Here is a 22887-nt window from a genome sequence, read left to right on the forward strand (position 1 = left end):
TGGAGCTCAGACTAAGTGCTTCTCAATCTCGGGCCTTCTTACTGTAACCAAGTTGCTGTTCCATGGATCCACGGGGCGGGGTGGAATATTTAATGCAAAGACCTGTTTGTTTAGGAGACTGTTCTATGTGCTTCCATAGACCACCCCTGGACTCCTAAGTAGTGTCTCCAAGCCACAAAAAAAAAAACAAACCCTAACAATGATTCGCTCTGTTCTCGCCTCCCAACTCTCGGAGGTTTGACTGAATGCAAGAGGTGTTGATTCATCACTGTGATGTTTTTCAGGGCGTCCCAGGGAATGCAGGCGAGCCAGGACTGAAAGGTGATAAGGTGACCTGAACGCTCTTTATTAGCTTATATTGACTCTGCTCAAAACTATTTCTTATCCATGGAACCGTGCTTACCTGTGACCTAACACCACAGCCCTCCTAGGACGTTCGTTACAGGCCTCCCGGCCGAGCTCGGGCTGGACAGGGAACGTTTGCCATTGTGGCGTTCTTACGAAAACATGGCTGTCGCGGCATCCTCCCAGAAGCCTTTTGAAAGGCGATGCAGGGAGATCAGTCAGCAACGTGGCAGCAGGCCACTCCATCTTCCTGCATCCGCCGGCCCATTGCTAAGCCGTGGGGCACTGGCGGTTGCTATGTCTGTCCTAAAGATAGAGCACTTCATAATATGGGGCTGTAGACTCCATTGCTGCTCAGCTTGGCCGTGTTCTTTCTGCTGATCTGGAACAGATCACCCTTTTTTCGGCCCTCAGCATGTATGAAGCTTTCCTTAATTTGTTCACTGACTTTACAGAGGACCCCAAGCGCTCACCGTAGTCGCCGTAAGGGCAGTAGAGAGTGATTCTGGCTCTTTTCTTTGTCAGGGTGAAGTCGGTTTTCCCGGAGAGCAAGGGGAGCCTGGATTTCAAGGTGACAAGGTATCTGCAAATATCCCCATGTGGGTGTGCAGTGTGGCTGTGGGTGGATGTTTCATTTAAAAGAAAAATAATAATTGTACTAACAAGTGGAATATTCCAGGGCAGTCAGGGTTTACCGGGTGTCCCGGGTGTCCGAGGGAAACCAGGGCTACGGGTAAGTGGACCTGCTAGGCACTTCCATACGGGTTTCCACCCTCAAGTTCAACTGAAGGTGGAAAGCAAACATAAACCTTGGACTTTCTGTATCTTCCCAGGGGAAGCCAGGAGATCACGGCCCAGACGGTCTGCCCGGACCCCCTGGCCCAGAAGTAGGTGTTCTGTTCATTCACTACATATCCGTACTGAACTGGATGGCCATTTTGGACGGGGTTTCCCAGCCCTCTGCTAACCTCACTGACTCAAAAAGCATCGACCAGAGTGAACGAAACATGAGGTTAATCGCATTTCTTTTTATTAGATTTTGCTTTGTTTTATTTGCAGGGATTTCCAGGGGATATTGGACCACCAGGACACAATGGCCCAGAAGGACCAAAGGTGTTTCACTTATTCACTCCTGTCACCAACTTTCCTCCCTGTTAAGTCTTAGGAACTATACAAGAGATTCTGTTCCTGAGTTCAGAATCATCAAATATTGGAAGGTTGAACGTAGTCCAGCTCCTCCTGAAGGGCATTAAAGCAGCCTGATCATTTTCAACTTTCAGAAGAACTATAGCTACCTATGATTGACACACGTATTAAATCTACATTTTAATTTTTTTACTGCGTCAAACTCTATGGACAATAATTTCTTCATCCTTTATTATATGCTACACTTTACCCATACAGATACTTCAGTCCTGTCATTCTATTCATTTATTCTTACTGGCCCCTCTTTAACTGGATGCAGCTGTCTGCAGGAGTGTGAGTTGCATTAGTGTAGGTGTATAATGCATTATGTGTTCTCCAGGGAAAGCCAGGAGTTCGAGGCATGCCTGGTCCACGCGGAGCTGTCGGACTTGAGGTTCAGCCTGACGCACTCATACAAAAGCAATTACACATCACAATGATGTTCTGGTATTGGTCTGCTGGTATTGGACTTGCACAACCATTGTTGTCAAACCTTCACACCAAATTTGATATTTTGGATACCAGGGTACCATGTTCTGTAATTTGCTAAATCCACCATCCATTTCTATGCTTGGATATCAGATGTTTCACAGATGCATGTTAAGAGGAAATCTCACTGATTCGTCAAGATTTCTGCATAATTGATTCAGCAATAAGTAAAGCAATTTTTAAAGATACAGTTCTAAAGAAAGTTTCTATCTAAAGAGCAGCCAGAGTGTTTCACGCCTGGAGAGGTTCAGACGCACGTGTGTCTTGGTGAACACCGGAAGATTGGATAACAAACAAAACGGCACAATTATCTAGATGTTGCATTGCAGATGCTGTGAACGCTTGTAAAGAAATCAAAGCTGATGAAACATGAACAAAAAAAAAAACACGTTTTTGTTTACCTCTCAAAATGCTAATTATGCAGATCTTTTGAAGATTACATGGAATTCAACCTTTAAAGATCAGAGTCATGCCCGGTCACGGTTGAAAATCACGATTATTGCTGCAATAGCGGTTAATGCTTGTGGCTTAAATAAATCAGCTCCTTGATTGGTTTCTCTTCGGCCCCTTAGGGTGATGAAGGAACAGCAGGACCAGCTGGGGACCCAGGACAGGAGGTGAGTGCACTCTATATACTCTAGAGGCCCTTTACAACCAAACAGATCATGAATACAACGTGTAGGAATAGCATGAAATTGCCGTTACTGCTCATCCGGGGTGTAAAGCATGTGAAAGTATGATGATTTATAACCTAGTTTTAGAGCCTGGGGATGAATTTCAGTATTGCACTGCAATGCATGGTATAGTTTACATATGCATCAGCATGGGTCTTAATGTTTATAACAAGCGATATTGTTCAAATAAAGAAAAATATAAATTTAATGACTGAATTAAGCCCTCTTGATTTCTCGAGGTGACTCCAAAACGTATTGAACCATGTGGCTTCTGGAACGCACCTGTGCAGTCAAACACATGGAGAATGTAGCAAAGGAGCACACATCAGGAAGGCATCAACAGCATGTTGTTTGTGCTAGCTTGTTGTTCAGATGCATTTTGCATGGTCGGTATTAGGTACAGTCATCTCATGCATCATCATCATCATCATCAGTTTGGGGGAATCTGGTGGTTGTTTGGGAAATGGCTATTTTGACAACGGCCATCCTCAATACAAAAGTGTGCTACATCGGTTTATCATAAAGGGTGTTCTAAATCTCAGTGTTTAAAGAAAACTGCTGCTTTTTAAGGTAGCGTCTTGCATATTAGAGTAGTTAGAATTTAATTACTTTCTTAAAAGGGGTTGATTAGGGGTTGAGGGTTTTTGTAAGCATATTTGTTTTGTGTTTATTTTTAATGTAAGCAGCAAGACTCACATTGATGTAATGGTGAAATCTTTTTTATAGGCAACATGAGTGCCTTGTTTCTTTTTCTATTACGTCTGTGTGCACTCAGATCGTAGACCTACTAGTGCCCTATTGATGTTTTTCACTATCTCTATGTGACCAAACGCACGATTTGGCAAGATTTCTGACCCTAGACTGGGTTCAATTCTGTGTTGCTCTTCCTTGCTATCTACCGTTTCACTGTTCTGAGTGCAGTGCTTAGATTTTGGACTCTCTCCAACTTCAACATGTGCCTAAAAATAGCCTGGTCTCAGTCCAGACCCAGACACTTGCATACCCTCAGCACAACAGCAAGACATCCAGGCGGTGACTAGTAATGATTCATGAAAATAAACACTCTGGCTGTTTGTATCTCCACTTCAGTTCCCAGCAAGCAGACCACAGCTTAACTGAACCAGGGGCCTTGATGCCATGGATCATTTAGCTAATGAGGGGAAGAAAGTTTCACAGTGAATGCTGATCTCAGCAGAACTCCCAACATAAGCACAGCTAACCAGGGTCCATCGATACTGCCGCAGCCTGTGTGGTTATTTCATTAAACCCAGATCCCAGGAGGGAGCTGATACAGTGGGAGACGGTGAAGGCTTGTGCCAGTCACAGCAGGGAATACCATACCCGGAAGGCCTTGAAGAAGCATGAACCCAGTGCTATTGGTCATTTATGCTTTCTGTTCAGGGCAGACCTGGGAGGAAGGGATTCTGTGGGAAAGAGGGAACAGAAGGCCTCAAGGTAAGGCCAGTGCACCAGTAAATATATTAGAATTCGTATAAATTTGACATGCTTCCTTTTGGTTTGATTTAAAGGGTGACTGTCAGACCGTTGGCACTGTGCTGAACAACAAATAACTATGTACTCTACTGAGTTTCTCTTGATCTAAGAGAAAGCTTCCTAAATAAGGTTATGTTTAAATACGTTCATGGAATGCCAACTGAGCCCTGCTAATGCTAATCTGCTGTAGGGTGAGCCTGGGATATCTGGAAATGCTGGGACGCTTGGAGAAAGGGTAGATGTTCCACACATCTCCTTGTTCAGATGTTTTGACTGCTTAATTGCATTTATAGTACCTGCAGCAGGTCTAGATTTATGATAATTAAAGTCTTGTTATACAGGGACCTGTTGGGTTCATTGGGCCTGTTGGTGAAACTGGGCTTTCTGGGGAGAAAGTAAGTTTATTAAAAGTTATTAGTAGTTATAGTTTTGAACAACTTATGATATAGTCTAAATTTAAGTGTTTTGCAAAATGTTTGCATGACACTTTTTTATTATAGGTGTATCCTCACAGCATCTTACTCTGTTGTGTTGCTTCTCAGCAGGATTAGCTGTTTTCTATTGTGATGTTGTAGCTCATTTGGTTTGTTCGTGCCATCAGGGAGAGCGTGGAGAGATGGGTCTGCCCGGGCCGCCAGGAGAGAATGGAGCGATGGTAAGAAGTCTGGATCTCTGCTCTCATCTTCTTCCCCTAACCTGCTCAGGTTCTGTAGCGTAGCAGTTGTTCCAACGACATGGGGGACGATCAGAAAACGGTTGCGGGTTTCGCTATGAGAAAATGCTGGTTCATCCAGTTTCCATTTTACCACCAAGTCATTTCCTTTCTGTGACCATAAGGAAATTCAAAGTGTTCTTATGTGCTGTGAGGAATAAGGTGGTTTGGGATGAAGGCTGCTGGCAAGACCAAGAGCAACAGTCAGAGTGCTCCGACGTCAAAACCCAAGGGCAACATGTGAGGTGCTCCAAGAAAGTTTGACATCATCTCAATGCAGCACTTCAAGGATCACTGCTGAATGTTTGGTGCCCATAGCAATCAGAAAACATTGGTATGGATTTGACAAACTGCCCAGTCTGACACCATTTGTCCATTCAGTGTTTTGGTTTTGGCTGATTTCGAATATGCCGAACAGTTGAAATAACAGTTTCGCTTTCTTTGTTTTCTTCTGAGTAATTTTGTCAAAATGATGTTTTTGTCATATGATGATGGTGATGATGGCTGAGCCATTTCCTGGGATCACATGACTTTTAACACTTCATTTTGGTCACACTGGCAATTTTCTTACCTTAATCTGTGCTTGAAACCAGGCTATGAAGTATGCCTCATTACACAGTGATGAATGTTGAACAAACATACAAAGATAAGACCGTTAGACTGTCTAAGTGTGCACCACAGCCACAGTTCTTAATTCATTTAAATATATTACATAAGTCTGAGGAGCTGGAAGGAAATTTAGTCATTATGGTCACAAGTTGTGGAGTAGACCTATCGGATCAATGCATGTTGAGTGGTGCATTTTGATTTGACGTTTTTGTTACTGGGTTTAACTAGAGGATCTGGTTCATTTTATTTTGGTAAAATAAAATCTGGAAATTTTGTATTAGTACCTTTCTTGTAAACACAGTTATCACATATTGTGTAGTTAAAATGACTTAAAATAGATTAAACTGGTCAGCCTCCCAAAGTCCATAAAAAGAATCAGTTCTGGCATTTGCAGTTCTGGCAAATGAAATGCTGTCAACATTGTTCTTACTGTTTTTATTTCTAGGGACACCCTGGTCTACCTGGAGAGGGAGGAGCACCTGGACTACCAGGAATACCTGTAAGTTGTACATAAACATGTTTCACATATATCATTCATACATGTCCCGCATAAATCATTCTCATTAACCTAAACAAAATGGTCCACAATGACAAAGAAAATTGGGGTGGGGAGGGTTGTTTATTTTGCAAATGTAATGAAAAAAAAAGATTTCACTGATGTAACTATTCAAGCCCTATGTTATGGAACTCATACTGAGCTCTGATGTATCCTATTCCAATCAGTGGTTTCTGAAATGTTTCTGCAACTATACCGGAGTCCATCTGTGTATTGAATTGACTGAACATAATTAGAAAAGGTCTATATAAAGTGTCACAGCTGCTAGTGTATGTCCGAGTGCTAGCCAAGCCTCAGCTAACACAAACGCTACATTTTGGACTCCATTGAACAACTCCTGAAAGTTGTAAAAAAGCAGCAAGTTGCACCCACTCCAGCCTCTGGAGGTCGGGTTCCTCGGGGCCCTCACCCGTGGGTGGCCCCAGGGTCGTTCACGTGTGCATACCCGAGGGCCTCTCACTGAGCCGGGCCACTGTGCTCCAACTGCATCTGTCCTCTGCTCTCTGTCCTCCAGGGCCCTCCCGGTTCAAGAGGACTCGGCGGCACCAGGGGACCCAAAGGTCAAAGGGTAAGTTGTGTGTATCTCTGAAGATAATCGCTCTCTGATTTCTGAAGACAAGCACCATAAATGCCATAATAGAGTTGTGAGCTTTGAATTAAGTGTTTGTTCAGAATCTCTGTAAATATTTTCACTCAAGCAAGGCACCAATAATATTAACGTTTGTTTATTAATGGCCTTTGGACAAGACCGTCTCACTGTCCAGCATGTGCGTGAGCTGTTTTTGGAGGTTTCGAGTGGAACGGAGATCCTCAAGCTGAGTTGTTCTGTTATTAGATTTTATTATTTATTACGTATTTTTATTATTTTTGCTTATCTCTTGAAGAAGTGGGTTAGTGTCAGTATGTCTTTGGGGGACTTTCAGCATTGGGTGTGCAGTCTAAAGCACTTTTTAAAATGAAATGAAAATGTATTTCTATTATCTGTCTTTTATATAAAATGTATATTTTATATAAAAGATCTATATAGATCTATAAAGATCTATATAGATCTATAAAGGGTCTGTAGGTCACTGCAGGACAGGCTGGAGGTCCGGAATAATGGTGTCATCATTGTAACCGTGACCTCATTGGCACATGAATCATTTAGTATGTAATAGTGATATAATAGATATAATAGTAGAAGTAAAATAATCACCTCTTTTACAGTGTGAAATAAATTGGCTACAGACATACAAATTCCCTGTACAGTTTATTAATCACTCGTTCTGGAATAGTGTGTTGTAGTAGCTTTTTTCACAGTATGTCACAAGTAATGGTAATGACTACACTGATATAATCATAAATCTAAAAGGAATGTACGTGTTGAGGCTTCATTGCATTAATTGTGGAAAGTATTACTTTGCCACTAAGAGCACAGCCAAGCTCCTCTTTAGACCCTCCTCATAGGAGGAGATCACCTCCAGATGCAGACTGATACGAGGAGCACTTTGAAGTGAAACCGTGTGATCATTTTGAACGTGACGACACCACGGCCACAGATCTGGGTGGAGCGAGGATGGGCAGCGGGCGGCAGGAACAGACTGGTGGAGGCCTGGTGGAGATCTGATGTTAGCTGGTGGGGGGAGAAGGGGGGGGGGTTCTTCTGCAGAAGCTTTAAGCTGCATCTTGTCTGGTAGCCATTTCCGTGTGACACTTGCCAGTGGGTTCCGGAGGCTTCCAGAGAACTTGGAAGCATATATATATATGGAATATTTATTTCTGCATCTGCATGTATTTATTCTGTCCAGATGCACATAAATACACAAACTCATGGTGCACTGTCAGTTTTATTCTCTGATGGACTATATTTCCGGTCCACAGTCACCACTCTAAACTTTGCCACCTCCTTCACAACCTCAGGCAAAAGCTAGCTGATTAATGCGAATGTTAGCAATGAATCCAGGAGATCCTTCAGCAATCTCACGCTTCTGGTTAAATACAAGTGAGGCTGTACAACAACACTACCTTTGCCACCACACATGTTGGTGAGTCAATCACTCTTGTTTCCCACCAAACGCATCTGTGGAACTTCTCTAGTCCCAAGGACCCCAGTGTGAGGAGGTGCTGGTGCAGCACAGAATGAACCCGCTTTGTGTTTCTCCATAGCTTGTGCCGTGTTGTACCACACACTACTTGGGCTATAATCAGCATGTTTTCAGAATCAGACACAATGCTAGATTTAGCATTTTTTCCTTTCCTTTCTCTATTAGCCACACTGAAATTTTCCGACTGGAAAACATTGTTTTCAAACCTTCTAATCAGCAGCCTTTCTAAGTTCATTCCTCATTGCTCGGATAAAGATTTCCAATTTTTTGTGAGCTGAGTCAACACAATTTGGATCATTGCAAATGTTGTGATTGGCCCCATAAAAGGTCGGAGGTCCCCCGCCAAATTACATCACATCACAGAACCACAAAGAACAGAGGAGGCTGTGTGCGCCGGTCTGAGGAACCCAAAGTGTTCAGGAGAATGCCACATGTCTGTTCTTCTGCAGATCTACAGTGGCTGGAGCTACAATATCTCCATTCATCATTCTTTCCACCTCCTAGAGAAAAGTCATAAGATCTCACCAGGCCCCTGCTCAATGTGTTCGTAATGCCTATGAATAATTACAGCGTTAATAGAATGGCAGGAATCCATTAAAGCTTAAATTCCATGATGTCAAATGCCAAATGTTTCACAGCTCTTGAGCATCTTGAATGCAACATTCATCCCATATGTCTGGGTCCTGGACCAAGTAACGATTATGTGCAGGATCACAAATGGCGTGTGATCACTTCGGTGGACTTGTACGCACACTACACACAGTACATCTGCACGTGTCATGCTTTGACAGGTAGTCATAACAACATGAGCGTTTCTCCAAATAATTGTATCCTCTGGTTTTGGGGAGAGCAGTGGCTCGTTTTCTTGACCCAGTGCCCCTCGGTAACCTTGAACTGCTCCCTGAATCATACATGCACACAGTGAGGCCCTCTGCTGTTCAACTATCTGTTTCCTGTCTCTCACTCTCTCGCTCTCCCCCCAATCCCACCCCTCTCTTTCTACTCATTCTCTTACAGGGGGCAAGAGGCCCTGATGGACCAGCTGGAGAGACAGGATCAGTGGGAACCATGGTAAACATGAAGTCTATGTGGACATTCAGCCATATTCCTCAACGTCAACTGCAAGTGATGCCAGACATTGAAGGCTTGCAGGCTTTTACATTCACTTTGGCTTTAGCCAGTCCTCTTACATGTCTTATTTTTCTTTTAGGAAGCTCAAATCAAAACACGCTCGGCATTTAGTCTGTTGTCTCGACTCATGCAAGCTTAAAGTGCACATTTTTAATGTGGTTATGCTCACTGATTTGTGAATCAATAGAATTAGATTCAAATCAGTGTATATTTTGACTGTACAATGTACTATGGACAGCGTTTATGTTTAAGGGCATCTCCATAGCTGTAATTGTAACCATAATATTGACGGAGGGATCTAGATCTCTGTGATGGAGGGATCCAGATCACTCTTTATACCCCTCTGTCAAAACTGACAATACTGTTTGGGAATTCTCACCCCTCTCTTCAGGGTCTGGAAGGCCCACCAGGATCACTTGGTTTGCCAGGGGAGACGGTATGATGGCACATTTCTATTGGTTGTTTAGAAAGTTGGCTTTGTTTGTTTGCTGATTCACCGTTTCTTTACAAGCCTATTTTAAAATTATCTGACTTCAGCACGGATGGTCTCGAGCCCCAGAGTCACCTAATGTGATTCTTTCTCACCGGCCTTCTTTCTCATTAGCCCTAACGTTTTGCGGCTAACATTAGCATTTTTGTTACATTATCCAAATACAGTATTTTGCCTTCATGTAATGTTATATCCTCAGACTCAAGTGTAGACAATAATGGTTCATTATTGAGCACAGGAAACTTGAGCCTTTAGCGGTTACATATACAAGCAAGTTTTTAAATGTAGTCTGTTTTATACTAATACTTTTGTTGGTCTTTTGCTTCATATCAGGGTAAAATGGGTGAGACTGGCACAATGGGCCTGCCTGGATTCCCAGTGAGTAATATTGATATGAAGATACACACACACACACACACACACACACACACACACCGCGGTTTGAACCGCAGAAGCATTACTGTGCCTCCTTCAAGAGCTTTTTATGTTTCAAGGGCATTCAAGGACCCACTGGACCACCAGGAGCAAAAGGAATCCCAGGAGAGCCTGTAAGTGTCTGGAGTGGGAACGACAATGGAGATTGTTTACATACCGACCCACGAAATCAATATTGTATCAAGAGCTCTTGAAACATAACCAGCACCTCCAGAGTAAAGAGAACAATAGGACAGGGCTCTCTGGGTTAACCTCTACTTTGCTGCCTCATTTGTCCTTGCAAAATGACAAGATGGGAATCCTACAGTACTGAAGTTGGAATAAGGCTGTGATCATAAATCTTTAATCTGTTGTGATTAATCTTAGCACCTCATCAGATATTATTAATCTGTCTGCTTTATCATGTGACTTTATCCTGAAACATGTCTTAATATGTTGGCCCTTTCACAGGGGCCTCAAGGGCCACCAGGAATGATGGGTCCACTGGGAGAGATTGGGTTAAAGGTAACTGTTCTTACACTCCTCTGTTTAAGCATTTCGGCTGTGTGCCAGGGACCTCGAGAAACTCGAATCAACATGGTCTATTGAATATGTCATACAGTAAAAGTCATCTTCAGTACGCACCATTACATTAGCCCACTATGACATGTCTCCCATCACTTGGTTCTTGAAGAAGCCATTAAAGTTTTTTTATGGAATAATTTAGTGAAATCCTTGATCCCATTGTGCTCTCAGACTGGAGTAGAGACTCCATTACAATCTTTGTTTATTGGAATAATGGCCCAGCTTTAAAAAGATGACATGCAGGTTTTTAGCCACTTCGTTCTTCTGCTTTTGATGATCTACTTCATCCAACATTCCCATGCAGAAGCTGAACAGCTAATAGCCGTTTGCTGTAAGAGGATGCCCCCTTGATGCCCCCCTAGTGTAAGAGGATGCCCCCTTGATGCCCCGCTAGTGTAAGAGGATGCCCCCTTGATGCCCCCCTAGTGTAAGAGGATGCCCCCTTGATGCCCCCCTAGTGTAAGAGGATGCCCCCTTGATGCCCCCCTAGTGTAAGAGGATGCCCCCCTAGTGTAAGAAGATGCCCCCCTAGTGTAAGAAGATACCCCTTTATGCCCCCCTAGTGTAAGAGGATGCCCCCTTGATGCCCCCCTAGTGTAAGAGGATGCCCCCTTTATGCCCCCCTAGTGTAAGAGGATACCCCCTTTATGCCCCCCCAGTGTAAGAGGATGCCCCCTTGATGCTGCTTCCTGTTCTGTTCTACAGGGGCCATCAGGAAAGGTTGGGGAATGGGGCTTACCAGGCGAACCAGGAGAGAAGGTGAACCATCTTCATATTCAATCAATCCTGATACGTCCTACGAACCTCCATGAACATAATGTACAAGGCTCTATGCACCAAAACAAGGATTTGCATGAGATTTGGTCACTACTCACTGAAGCAAACATCTGTCTTCTATATTTGTATGCTCATTTTCAGGGAGCGGTTGGGCCCCCGGGGAACATCGGTGAACCTGGCTTAGTCGGACCAAGAGTAAGTCAATTGTTTGTTAATATCTCCATTGAGGCCAGTTGATGTATTAAAGCTCGCCAGCCCAATCTCATCATAGGTGTTTAAAAAGTATATCATTTCAGGGCGAGCCGGGGCTCGATGGGGAAGCTGGGTTTGGTGGCCCCGACGGAGCCAAGGTCAGAGAAGACACACCAACACCTGCTCAAGACGAGCTTGACCGCACGGTCACTGACCTGCGCCACTGTGGACCGGCGGAACTTCTCACGGGGCTGTGGCGTTTTGCTTGCAGGGTGAAAAGGGAGACATGGGAGCCGAGGGCGAGCAGGGAGAAAAGGGAGAGACAGGCCAGAAAGGAAAGGAAGGCGAACCTGGGGATGCCGGCTTGGTTGGCGTCAAAGTGAGTCTTTCTCGCCGCTACTCGCGCTGATGTCTTCTGTCTTTTACCTTCATCTCCCACTGTCCTTTACTTGACTTCCGGGAATTTAACAGTGAGCATTTCATACACTGAAATGCGAGCTTTCTGTGTAGTGATCCTCCTCCACGGTAAATGTACGAGTAGTTATAAGGTTTGTAATCTTTGCACATCTGTTATCAGGTCTTTAATTTTGTTTCAGGGTCCTGAAGGCAAACCTGGCCAGATCGGGGACAGGGGTAAACCAGGAGAGACGGTAGGCTCTTGCTTTTGTTATTTTGAAACAGTAATTCTTCTTATTCAGTGCCGCCCCATCTGTATTTTGTTTTACGTCGTTTTGTTTCTTTGAGGACAACAATATTTCTGTTTTGCTCCAGGGCAGCAAGGGACACCAGGGTCACCTCGGCCAGATGGGGCCGATTGGTGAGCACGGCCTCATGGGTTTCCCAGGGCCAAAGGGAAACAGAGGAACCATTGGATTTGTGGTAATTTACTTGCTTCAAGGTCTAGATTACAACCAGAGCAATTTAGCTGCTCCTTTATTTTAATGAGGCTAACCAGTTATTCATGGTCCTTTGGTTTTTAGGGTGCACCTGGAAAAATGGGCCAGCAAGGAGATCCAGGCCTGCAAGGATATGAAGTGAGTAGTCCAGAACACTAATTTAGCTCAAAATGGTTTTGAACAGATGCGTGTCGGAGATTTATGCTTGTTTTTTTGTTTTGTTTTGTTAATAATGGTCTATATGACTTCTAAGCAATCCTTACTCTATCTTGTATTTCATCAATTTGACTAGGGTCACCAAGGATCTCAAGGCCCAATAGGCCCCAATGGATCAAAGGGGCCAAAGGTAATATTAAACCTTTGGCCTATATTTCAAACCTATATTTCAAACAAAAAGAACATATGTTTGTTTCACTTTTAAGAGCTGTATCAGTGCAGCCAATTTCTGCCTCATTTGGTGTGTCTTGCATAACTAACCATATGCTAACCATATGAGCCCTCAGCCCCTCCACTGCGTTCATTATGGCTAGGATAGAAACTTCGTCTTTCCTCCTTTCTCTAAATAAGGCCATATTTAGTGAAATGTTCCCTGTTTTACAACGGCATTGTTGTTGCGTTGTACTTCAGCTGTGTCTGGGTATTCGTTTGAATAGACTGCTGTCATTTCTATTGTCACAGTTTTATGCTGCCCATCAGTTTTAATGTGATGAGCTATATAAATGTCTGTGATTTAAATGTAGTAAATTAATGGAGTTTTCTAACTTCTGTAGGGTGAACAAGGAGATGACGGGAAGATTGAAGGTCCCACTGGTCCTCCAGGTGACATCGTGAGTTTTGGGTGATGTACTGATGGGTGATGTTGAAGTGATCGTGATGCAGGGTGGCAAATCAAATCAAATGTATTGATGTTCTCATTTGGGTTCAGGGTCCTGCTGGAGACAGAGGGGACAGAGGAGAACCAGGTGACCACGGTTACCCAGTAAGCAGAGCCCTCGTCTTGTAGTTTTGGTCTTTTAACTTGGTGTCATGGTGTAAATGTTCTCTGACAAATTGCTTGTTTTTTCCTTTGTTTTCAGGGACAGTCTGGTATAAATGGAGAGAGGGGCAACCCTGGATCTCCAGGATCACCTGTAAGTGCATTTGCCGTATATATTAAACAGAATTGTGACCTCTAAGTGCATTTGTGGTATGTATTAAAAATAAGTGTTACCTATAAGTGCATTTATGTTTGATGTAAACAGAATAAGATCATTGGTTGCTAATTTATTTCTAATGATGGTTGCTCTGTCACAGGGACGTTCTGGTCCAAGAGGAATACGAGGGCCCAAAGGATTTAAAGGCAGTGAAGTAAGAATGAAAGCTATTGGGTATGAGCAAATACACTATTATGGTTTGATATAATGATGTTCTCCTGCAATATGTAATGATTACAGGGTCCCAAAGGCAAAACAGGTGCCAGAAGTGAACCTGGCGGCAGTGGGTCTCCTGTAAGTAGTAAAGCGTTAATAGACCAGCAACTGAGTCCACCTGTTACACACACACTTATAGTGACTTCATTGATAAAACCTGCAGAAAAGTGATTGAGTAATTCAGGAACAGCTTTTGTCTACCTGCAGGGTTCCATTGGTCTTCCTGGCCCAAAAGGAGTTGTCGGCAGAGAAGGGCCTGAGGGCAGTCCTGGCGTAGACGGACCTCCAGGAAAAGACGGGCCCAAAGGGATGCCTGTAAGAGGGCTCCTGTAGTCCCTGGAAAGCTTGAATCCACAGCTGGATCTTCTCTAAGCCGCTAATGTTCTAACGTTCAGGTAGAGGGGTTTAGCATTAGCGTCACTCCTTGCTTCTGTGTTAGGGTGAGCATGGAACTGATGGAGAAGTGGGCGTACCTGGAAGCATGGGGCCACGAGGCAAAACCGGGCCACCGGGCGAGGAAGGAACTCGGGGGTCTTTTGGAGCAAAGGTACTTCACCACAGCAGGCGATTTTAATATCAAGATGTTTGTCAAACAAGAAATAATTCATTTACAAGGATCTGTCAGGGAAAAGTATGCCATCAGCTAATAAACATTTTTATGGCTCATGTGATTGCGGGTCCCCTCCACCTGTTCATCTTGGTTGTTTTGTACAGGGTGAACAGGGTCTACCGGGTGAGTCTGGACCAATAGGAAAGCGCGGCGTCACCGGAGGTGTGGGGATGCAAGGCAAATGGGGCAGCCCAGGGGTCAAAGGCCAACCAGTGAGTATGGCTTTTATACCACCTTATTTGTAACTGGTGAATCACCTTTAATTGGTAACTAGCAAATGGCACTTTGAATTCCTTATGACTTAGTGTCTTTTTGCCTCAACCCAGGGCGATTCTGGAGACCAGGGCTTCCCTGGATTTCTTGGCATGTTTGGACCTAAGGTGAGACCCCGTGCCTGTGAACTGTAATTGTCATTAATGTTTGTATTTTCTATTAACGTCAGCCAAGTTAAAAATCCAGCTCCATGGTCCCACTACTCCCACCAGACTGACGGATTTAGCATACTTCATTTCCATTTTAATTATCACCATCATTATGGTGGGTTGAGTACACAGGTGAAGGCCAGCTGAGCAAACACAGTCCAGCACACTAGCGCACAATGAATCACCACCATGCACAACAGCCAAGCACGGTGATTATTTGATCACTGCGTAGTGGAGTCACGAAGGATCTACCACAAGTTTCCTTCACATATTTACATTTCCAATAAGAACACGTGACTACCATGTGTATCATCATTTACTGGGATGGGTCACCCAAACAATGCTAAAGTGCCTAGCAACAAATAAAGGAAATGCTAGTTACCATGATGTCATGATATCATGCTAAGTGGCAGCATTCACTTGCACTATTAAACACATTAACATTTAATTTGAACCCTTAAAATGTTCTGTAGCACAATATAAATGAACACAGCATATTGTGAAATGTATGTAACCTTACAGGGTCCACCAGGTGGTGTTGGTCCTGTCGGTATCCAGGGACCAAGAGGACCGCAGGGCCAGATGGTAGGCACCACCTGAGCATAGTTATTACAGACTATAATGAGATGGCCCAAGATTTCTGGATCAGCAACTACTGTAGGCGTTTCTCTTTTCAGGGAAGGGAGGGATCCATCGGACCAGTCGGGATTATCGGCCCCGGTGGTAATCCAGTAAGTCCTGCAGAATCACCTCCATTTCTGCTTCTGGGGTGTTTCCAGACTCTGATCTGGAGTCTGACGTGCTGTTTCGTCCTCCCTCAGGGACCCCAGGGGGACAAAGGAAGTCGAGGGGAGACGGTGAGTGAGACATCCATGAGTGTTTTCCTCTATGTGCAGGTGTGCTGCCGTTTCATGATGAGTGGAGAAAAAGTGTGAGTTCAGAGGTTACTTAAGGTCGCTGATCTCCCTCTAACCCTTTTTTATATTTGTCGTGGTTGGACCACCTTAACTTGGAACCATGTGACACTTTTCTGATGTGTGGAAATTCAATTCTTGTTTGTATGGCATATGTAATGCACTGTAAATCTATTCAAATCACACCGATTTCTTTTTTTTATTTATTTGATAGGGTGTACCAGGACCAAGGGTATGTTTCTTTCTGTGCCTAAAATACCAGAATGCTGATGGAGAAGGCCAAGTTTACAGTAAATAATGAAACTCTCTTTTTTGGAGATGAATCATATAAAATCCTAAACGAAGGAAACGTGTTGTTTGTATTTAGGGTCTCCCAGGTCCACTCGGGCCACCAGGACCCCCTGTAAGTGCTTTTGGAATTCACCTGTTAATCCATGGCTGGAACATGCCACCAATAATAAATGTTCTCATCCCTGATGACCTTTCCCAGTTAATGCCTGCGATTTCTTCCACTTTTATTGCCATGTAGGGGCTCCCTGCTGGTCATGTGTCACTTGTAAGTACATTTTAATGCATATACTAATTTTCTGCTGCGTAAGCAGAAGGCAGTTCCCTGGAATCTGGAGGTCAAACATTTTGGTCCAGTGTGCAAAATGGGATGTGTTGATAATGAGCGGGGAATAGAGTTGAGATATGAATTTATCACGGCACTCCATTGTCATCATTCTGATACAGAAAAATGAGGCACTTGGATCGACGTTACAAGTTATAATCGATTCCTACTCTGCACTAAGATCTGAGGTGAGTGCTTCAATAAAGAGCAGAACTCTATGAACCGAAGGCAAAATTAAACTGGGTGTAAGATTTGCCTTGCTGTAATTACATATAAACTGAGCTAAACAAAGAAATTTTATCTGTCCCTCTCTCTCTCTCTCTCTCTCTCTCTCTCACGTTCAGACATACTCAGACGTGGAGTTCCCCATGTTGGACCAGGGAACCGAGATCTTTAAGACCCTTCACTACCTCAGTAACCTGATATACAGCATCAAGAACCCGCTGGGAACCCAGGAGAACCCAGCCAGGATGTGCCGGGACCTGATGGACTGTGAGCAGAGGCTAAAAGATGGTGAGGGAGCTCCTGCCACATCACCTGGTCACAGAGCTGGACACACTGACTCAGCATTCCTGAATAACAGTGTATCCACATGGAAACTGAATGGTGTCAGTTCGCGATCTGTCTAATCCATGGATTCAACACTGTCACCGGCAGTGGCATAAGTGCATGTAGCCGGTACGGTTGTATAGTCTCTGTCATGTTAGCATTCAGAAATTTGATCTGTGGCTTCTGTTACGTGTTGACTGTGAGGAACATGGGGCCATGATCCCATAATGTTGTGTTATTTCTTGAAAGGCACTTACTGGATTGATCCAAACTTGGGGTGCTCAACTGATACAATCGAGGTGACCTGCAACTTCACTGGAGGAGGCCAGACCTGCCTGAAGCCAATCACAGCGTCCAAGGTAAACACACATTTAAGTTGATGTGTCGCTAATCTGACCTAATATGGATTTTCTTAATGTTTAGAAATGAAAGCTTTACACTAGCTATTGTCACCCAGCCAAAATAAAAGTGCATGTTTTATTTACTTTGGCCTAAAGTAGTTGGCCTAAAGGGCCAAATGCCAAAAATGTATATGCCCACTCATTAATAAAGCATTATGTGAAAACATGATCGATAAATTGGCATATAATCAGTGGATTTTAACCCTTTGGTTCTCAGTAAAAGCCTTTTGTGTGTGGCGTTGTAGTTGGAGATGGGCGTGGGTCTGATTCAGATGAACTTCATCCACCTGCTGAGCTCAGAAGTGGTGCAGCTCCTCACCATCCACTGCCTGAACGTGTCCGTGTGGGCAGCAGAACCCTCCATGACTCCGTCACCTGGCGCAGTGCAGTTCAAAGCCTGGAACGGGCAGGTGATCGGGGCCGGGATGCTGCTCCAGCCCGACCTTCTCAGGGACGAGTGCTGGGTGAGTGCGTGCGACTAATGATGGAAGATGGGTTGTAGATGGGGGATCGAACAGATGTCAAATGAAATGAAAAGGCTGTGCTCCTCTGGACATTAGTAGCAAGCATTTTAGCTTAGCTTTGTGGATGGGTGGGGGTCTACCATGGTTTTAGTATCCCCTGTTAATATTGTGTGTGATTACCGCAAGTTGTAGATCACTCCCGTAGCATCTCATCTTCTCCCATCCCACCTGTCCTCAGATGAAAGATGGCCGGTGGCATCTGACGCAGTTCCGCTTCCAGACGCAGGAGCTCGGCCTGCTCCCCATAGCCGACGTGCTCAACCTCCCAAGCACGAAGCCCGGCTCCAGCTACCACCTGGAAGTGGGTCCTGTGTGCTTCCTGTAGAGCAGCCCGGAGAAGCCATGTGGAGCCCTCTAGAGGACGGAGGCCCCTGTGCACTCTGACTGCTGGGGCCCTGAAGGTTCTGCTTTACCACCTCAAACGTCCACAGCAGACTGGAGACATGTGGAGACCGACATTCAGAGCATCCTAGGAGAAAACAGGACTTCTCACGCTGGTGGCTCTGCGGACAAAGATGGTCTTTAAAGTCTGGGGGGGAGCGTTGAGCAATCTGTCTTGAACTGTCTGGACAGTTAATTTATTCATGCAGTTGGGCTTTTGCACATGGCGTGAAAGCCAAGTCACAGGCAAGGAAAAGAAACTCTCGCATATATTGGCATTTACAGTACTTATTTTGTATCATTTTGTTACACATGGGCATATGTATTTATATATGTTTGTATATTTTCTGTAAAGTGCAATAGAAAATGGAGAGATTTTGTTATATAAAGATGAATCCTATATTTGGCTGGTCTAGAATAGTGAGGTTTACTGTCACTCATAATTGCCTTTTCAGGTTTGGTGCATGACTGTGTGTATGTGTGTATGTGTGTGTGTGTGTGTGTGTGTGTGTGTGTGTGTGTATACATGTGTGCATCTGTCTGTCTTAATGGTCTGCAGCCCTCAATCTGAATCTGAACATTTGAGCAGGATCCATGCATGCATACACACACACACACACACACACACACACACACACACACACACATTCCAACAAGTAACTCATCAGGTTTAGTTCACAGTTCCAGAGGTGGATTCAGGTTTGAAGGTGTCATTGAATGTCTACCTCCAATCTCACATTTTTTATGGTGCTATAAGAAAATCAGCTCCAAAGAAATACATAGATGTGCGTCCTGTGGTTAAATTGCATTTGAGAGCAGGTCTTTGCTTACTTCCATCAAATGTCTATAAATTAAATGTTTTTTTTATTTTAAAAGGGAATATTTTTGTACAAATAGAAAAACAAATTATGTCCTTTTTATGCTGCCATATTTTAGTGGACATCATGTATGCCTCTTTTGTACATATCTTTCAGTTCTGCAAAACGTCTGAAAGCTGCCCGCTTTAGCTGTTCTGGATGCAGGCAGACTACACTCCTGTGTTTTTAATCATTCTCATATAAACAGGCTGGGGTGCTTCATGTACTACTAATGGTCCACACAAAAGCCCACTTGCTTTGAAAGACAAAAATTGATTCAAAATACAAAGACTCCTGTTAGCATTTAATCCCACGAGCCGTCTGACTGCACATATGATCGTTTGACCTTCAGCTTTTCCGAGTGCTCTTTGATGATGGCTCTGAAAATAACAGTGTTGTACAAAGATGCAAACATGAACCGGCAGCGTTACAACAATCACAAATAGACAACAGACATAGCACCACGGATCTTTCTCTTGGACTATAACCGCAGAAACCTATCCACTACGAGGACATATCCACTCCAAGCGGCTGGTCTAGCCGTTTCTGTGGCCCTGATTCTTGTACGGTATTCAGTTCTATTTTCTTTTAACGTTTTTCCTCTTTTTCTTTCATTGACCATGACCAGCTTACAGATGTATAATACGTTTGTGGTGCAAATAGCTTTGGGCAGAACTATCAAGATCCAATTTGTTTGACCACATAAGGATGGTCACAATGTTTTTGTGCATGTTGGTGTACATATTTGGTTTCCCTGATAGTGTGTAGCCTACTCTCTTTAGGGTCATTCAGATGTACTCTTCTGGGATAGCTGTTTTAGGTGTTTGTGAATGTTGTGTTTTAGTTTGTTTGTTTCCATGATTCCTACTGTGTTTTTTCTTATTATTATTTTATCATCTTTGGAATACCTCACATGAAAATCATAATCCAAAAAACATTTCTCTTTAATTTGAAATTGTTAACAAATGTTGAAATCAAAGCCAAAATTAAGGATGACGAATATTTGCCAAACTTTTTCTGCCATTTCACAATGCTATTTACCTCTGAATAAACAGATGGGTTTCAAGTAAATATCTGACCCATTAGCTAAATTACATTTTTTTTTAATTTCCAGCGAATGCTGTTTGGTTTCTTTATGTGGGCTTGTTGCTAAGACTATGATACGTTTCAGCCTCTTTTCTCATAAGCAGATGGCGCTGTTGTGTCATATAAATAGATGGTTCAGCGCAAAAATCAGTTTATCCATGTGTTGAGGTTTATATTACATAAGCTAGTAATTGTTTTACGTGTGTGCCATTCCCTCGGATCCCGTCTCCAACAGCACTGTACACATCGACTGATTGGAAGTCTGGGGAGGCCGTACAGATATAACAGTTCTTATGAAAAAGTGACTGTGGTGATTTCTGTAGCTGACTGTAAGTGAACTGTAGCTGTTGAAGGCGGACACGCTGCTGCGCGCTAGGACAGCAGTGCTCGTTGGTAGAAACAGGAGATTTTCGCGTTGCACTAAATTAGTTTTAGTGTGCAAAACCGACATTAGATATCCTCGCGCCAGATTCCTATTGATATTCGAAGCGAGGCCAGTTTATATATTTTAGATCTTTGATTCATAAGTCTTTTGCAATGTGTGACTTTTGCACTTAATACCTGTGCACAGTGTGTGGAGTGTAAGTCCTAAAAGAATCAGTGCAGCCCTTCCAAGCTGTAAAAAAGAAGCGCAACGCAGATCCTAGATCTGCAAGACATCCAGAGAAACAGATGGGCATAGCCTCGAGAAATCGCCGCAGTGTGAGAAAACGCGCCATTATCCCAAACCTCGTTCAGCAGGCATTAATAGGGATTGTCGTCGCCCCTCCAGAGATGCACAGCGTGAGGAGAATAAGCAGTACCCAGAGCCCAAAGAAGGGTCGCCAAACGCACAGAATACGCCGCCTTACCTGTGGCTCGCATTTCTATTAGATAACAAATAATGTCCTTTACACGTCCTCTACCAAACCTCTTTATTGAGGTTTTAAACCATCCCGCGTTTGTGCCAGCTTTACTACCATCGTGTTCAATCAAACGCAGTAAAGTTTATGAGTCATTAAAATCATTAAAACGCAGCTGGAACTATTGCGCCCGCTGTAAATCTATACCAGCATTTTTTAGAATCTGCGCTGTGAGCAGATCGTCCAGCAGGAGGCGCAGTTGCGGCCAGTTGAGCCCTCGGCGTGGCAGCGACCCAACTGCGTGGCGTTTACACCATGCACCAGTGCTGGGCTGAGGCGGCGCGGATGAAGGTTATCGCGCCTGTAGCGCCCACGCGGATGCAGCCGGTGACCGCGCTGTGCGTCCAGTGAAACGGAGACACAGAGTCATTTCAACGCCACGGTCGTGTTAACGGGGTAGCTCTTCATTTGCGTGTCCCAAACACAGATTTGAAATCGTGTTCGTGTATCAAGTATCCCTCAAGGTCAATGGGTTTCTACACATTCTGGCTTCCCGCCTTGCAATGCGTCTGCGGCCACGGTCCCATCGCCGTGATTAAAGACCTCACAAAGCAGCTAAACGCTCACACACTTCCTCAATAGCACTCGTGGCTGACCCCAGTGGGCACCAATGTTAAAAAGTGTCCTCTAGAGTGGTGAAAATAAGAGGAAGTTGCCCCACTGGCTGCCGTATGTCCTGTTTAGTGCCCCTTCCTATAACTTATGATGATGTATTCTCTCGGGAGACAGGATATTCAATAACATCCTAATGAGTGCCCTTCTAGTGGAAAAAAATGGTGCAGTGCTAGACACTCTTACAATAGATTAAACCTGATCACTATGGGTGCTCTTCCAGTGGAAAAGTGTAGTTATGAAGTGTTTCTACATGACTGAGACCCAGAGAATGTCCTCTCCAATAGAGAAAACTGGGTGTGGTGATGTGTAGAGTACTGCAGATAACCCATGACTGCATAATCAGGTGCTTCTCTAAGGGAGACGTGCTCCTCCCGTGGTTAAAATGTGATGTAGTGCCATGAAGTTTCGCTACACGCATGAGAATGTGGGGCACGTTTCTTAATGGATGGCCCTACACCACAGAAAATGTGATATGGAGACATATAGGTGCTCTCACAACAGAACGAACATGGATGTAGCCTAAAGGTGCCTGATGTGAAGGGGAAAAAAAAACCTTGTGAAATGCCCCCTTACATACCCTTCCACATGGGGGAGGGGGTTGGAGGGCTGTTGAAAATAAGATACACCGCCTTACAGTCTAACCTACGACATAACCCTCCAGGGCAGGGAGACGTTCCCAAAGTGGCAGTTGAGAAGAGGGTCTAGATCCCTAGACCACTGCCCACTTCTTTAATAAGGTTTTGAATTTACCTCCCCAGCCTGCTTAGACGGCGCTGGGGCCGTTTCATCATGTATGGTGCATCATAGCTTTGTGCCTGCTGGCGGGGCCTCTCGTCATGCAGTAGGTGCACCTCGTTCATCGGCCCCGCCATTCCCACAGCTCAAGTCCGGCTCTTTCAACCGGGAAGACGTACCACTACCTCCTCGGCAACATCCACAGCCACACTGAGACGAATAACTCCAGGCGAGAT

At 44.2% G+C, this 22887-nt stretch overlaps 1 protein-coding gene across 2 annotated transcripts in view; it reads left to right on the top strand.

Moving 5' to 3' along the window:
* col27a1b (collagen, type XXVII, alpha 1b) overlaps positions 1-20384 on the top strand; it is a 52004-nt gene extending 31620 nt beyond the window's left edge. Inside the window, exons 16-61 of one of the 2 annotated variants that reach the window (XM_076997774.1) lie at positions 285-329; positions 871-924; positions 1025-1078; positions 1179-1232; positions 1405-1458; positions 1871-1924; positions 2592-2636; positions 4095-4148; positions 4378-4422; positions 4529-4582; positions 4789-4842; positions 5954-6007; positions 6579-6632; positions 9166-9219; positions 9671-9715; positions 10103-10147; positions 10264-10317; positions 10655-10708; positions 11474-11527; positions 11687-11740; positions 11842-11895; positions 12009-12116; positions 12334-12387; positions 12509-12616; positions 12718-12771; positions 12926-12979; positions 13404-13460; positions 13559-13612; positions 13710-13763; positions 13927-13980; positions 14067-14120; positions 14250-14357; positions 14482-14589; positions 14757-14864; positions 14979-15032; positions 15597-15659; positions 15752-15805; positions 15896-15931; positions 16203-16220; positions 16356-16391; positions 16518-16544; positions 16724-16789; positions 16946-17114; positions 17400-17509; positions 17797-18015; positions 18254-20384. In XM_076997774.1, the coding sequence (XP_076853889.1) occupies positions 285-329; positions 871-924; positions 1025-1078; positions 1179-1232; positions 1405-1458; positions 1871-1924; positions 2592-2636; positions 4095-4148; positions 4378-4422; positions 4529-4582; positions 4789-4842; positions 5954-6007; positions 6579-6632; positions 9166-9219; positions 9671-9715; positions 10103-10147; positions 10264-10317; positions 10655-10708; positions 11474-11527; positions 11687-11740; positions 11842-11895; positions 12009-12116; positions 12334-12387; positions 12509-12616; positions 12718-12771; positions 12926-12979; positions 13404-13460; positions 13559-13612; positions 13710-13763; positions 13927-13980; positions 14067-14120; positions 14250-14357; positions 14482-14589; positions 14757-14864; positions 14979-15032; positions 15597-15659; positions 15752-15805; positions 15896-15931; positions 16203-16220; positions 16356-16391; positions 16518-16544; positions 16724-16789; positions 16946-17114; positions 17400-17509; positions 17797-18015; positions 18254-18400 (3063 nt within the window). In that variant the 3' untranslated portion in view covers positions 18401-20384. Of the gene's footprint in view, positions 1-284; positions 330-870; positions 925-1024; positions 1079-1178; positions 1233-1404; positions 1459-1870; positions 1925-2591; positions 2637-4094; positions 4149-4377; positions 4423-4528; positions 4583-4788; positions 4843-5953; positions 6008-6578; positions 6633-9165; positions 9220-9670; positions 9716-10102; positions 10148-10263; positions 10318-10654; positions 10709-11473; positions 11528-11686; positions 11741-11841; positions 11896-12008; positions 12117-12333; positions 12388-12508; positions 12617-12717; positions 12772-12925; positions 12980-13403; positions 13461-13558; positions 13613-13709; positions 13764-13926; positions 13981-14066; positions 14121-14249; positions 14358-14481; positions 14590-14756; positions 14865-14978; positions 15033-15596; positions 15660-15735; positions 15806-15895; positions 15932-16202; positions 16221-16355; positions 16392-16517; positions 16545-16723; positions 16790-16945; positions 17115-17399; positions 17510-17796; positions 18016-18253 lie in introns of those variants that run through there. The other variant, XR_013129615.1, reaches the window with a different exon arrangement.
* The last annotated feature ends 2503 nt before the right edge of the window (positions 20385-22887 follow it).

The sequence above is a fragment of the Brachyhypopomus gauderio genome, chromosome 3 (assembly GCF_052324685.1).
Source record: "Brachyhypopomus gauderio isolate BG-103 chromosome 3, BGAUD_0.2, whole genome shotgun sequence".
NCBI classification, from domain to species: Eukaryota; Metazoa; Chordata; class Actinopteri; order Gymnotiformes; family Hypopomidae; genus Brachyhypopomus; species Brachyhypopomus gauderio.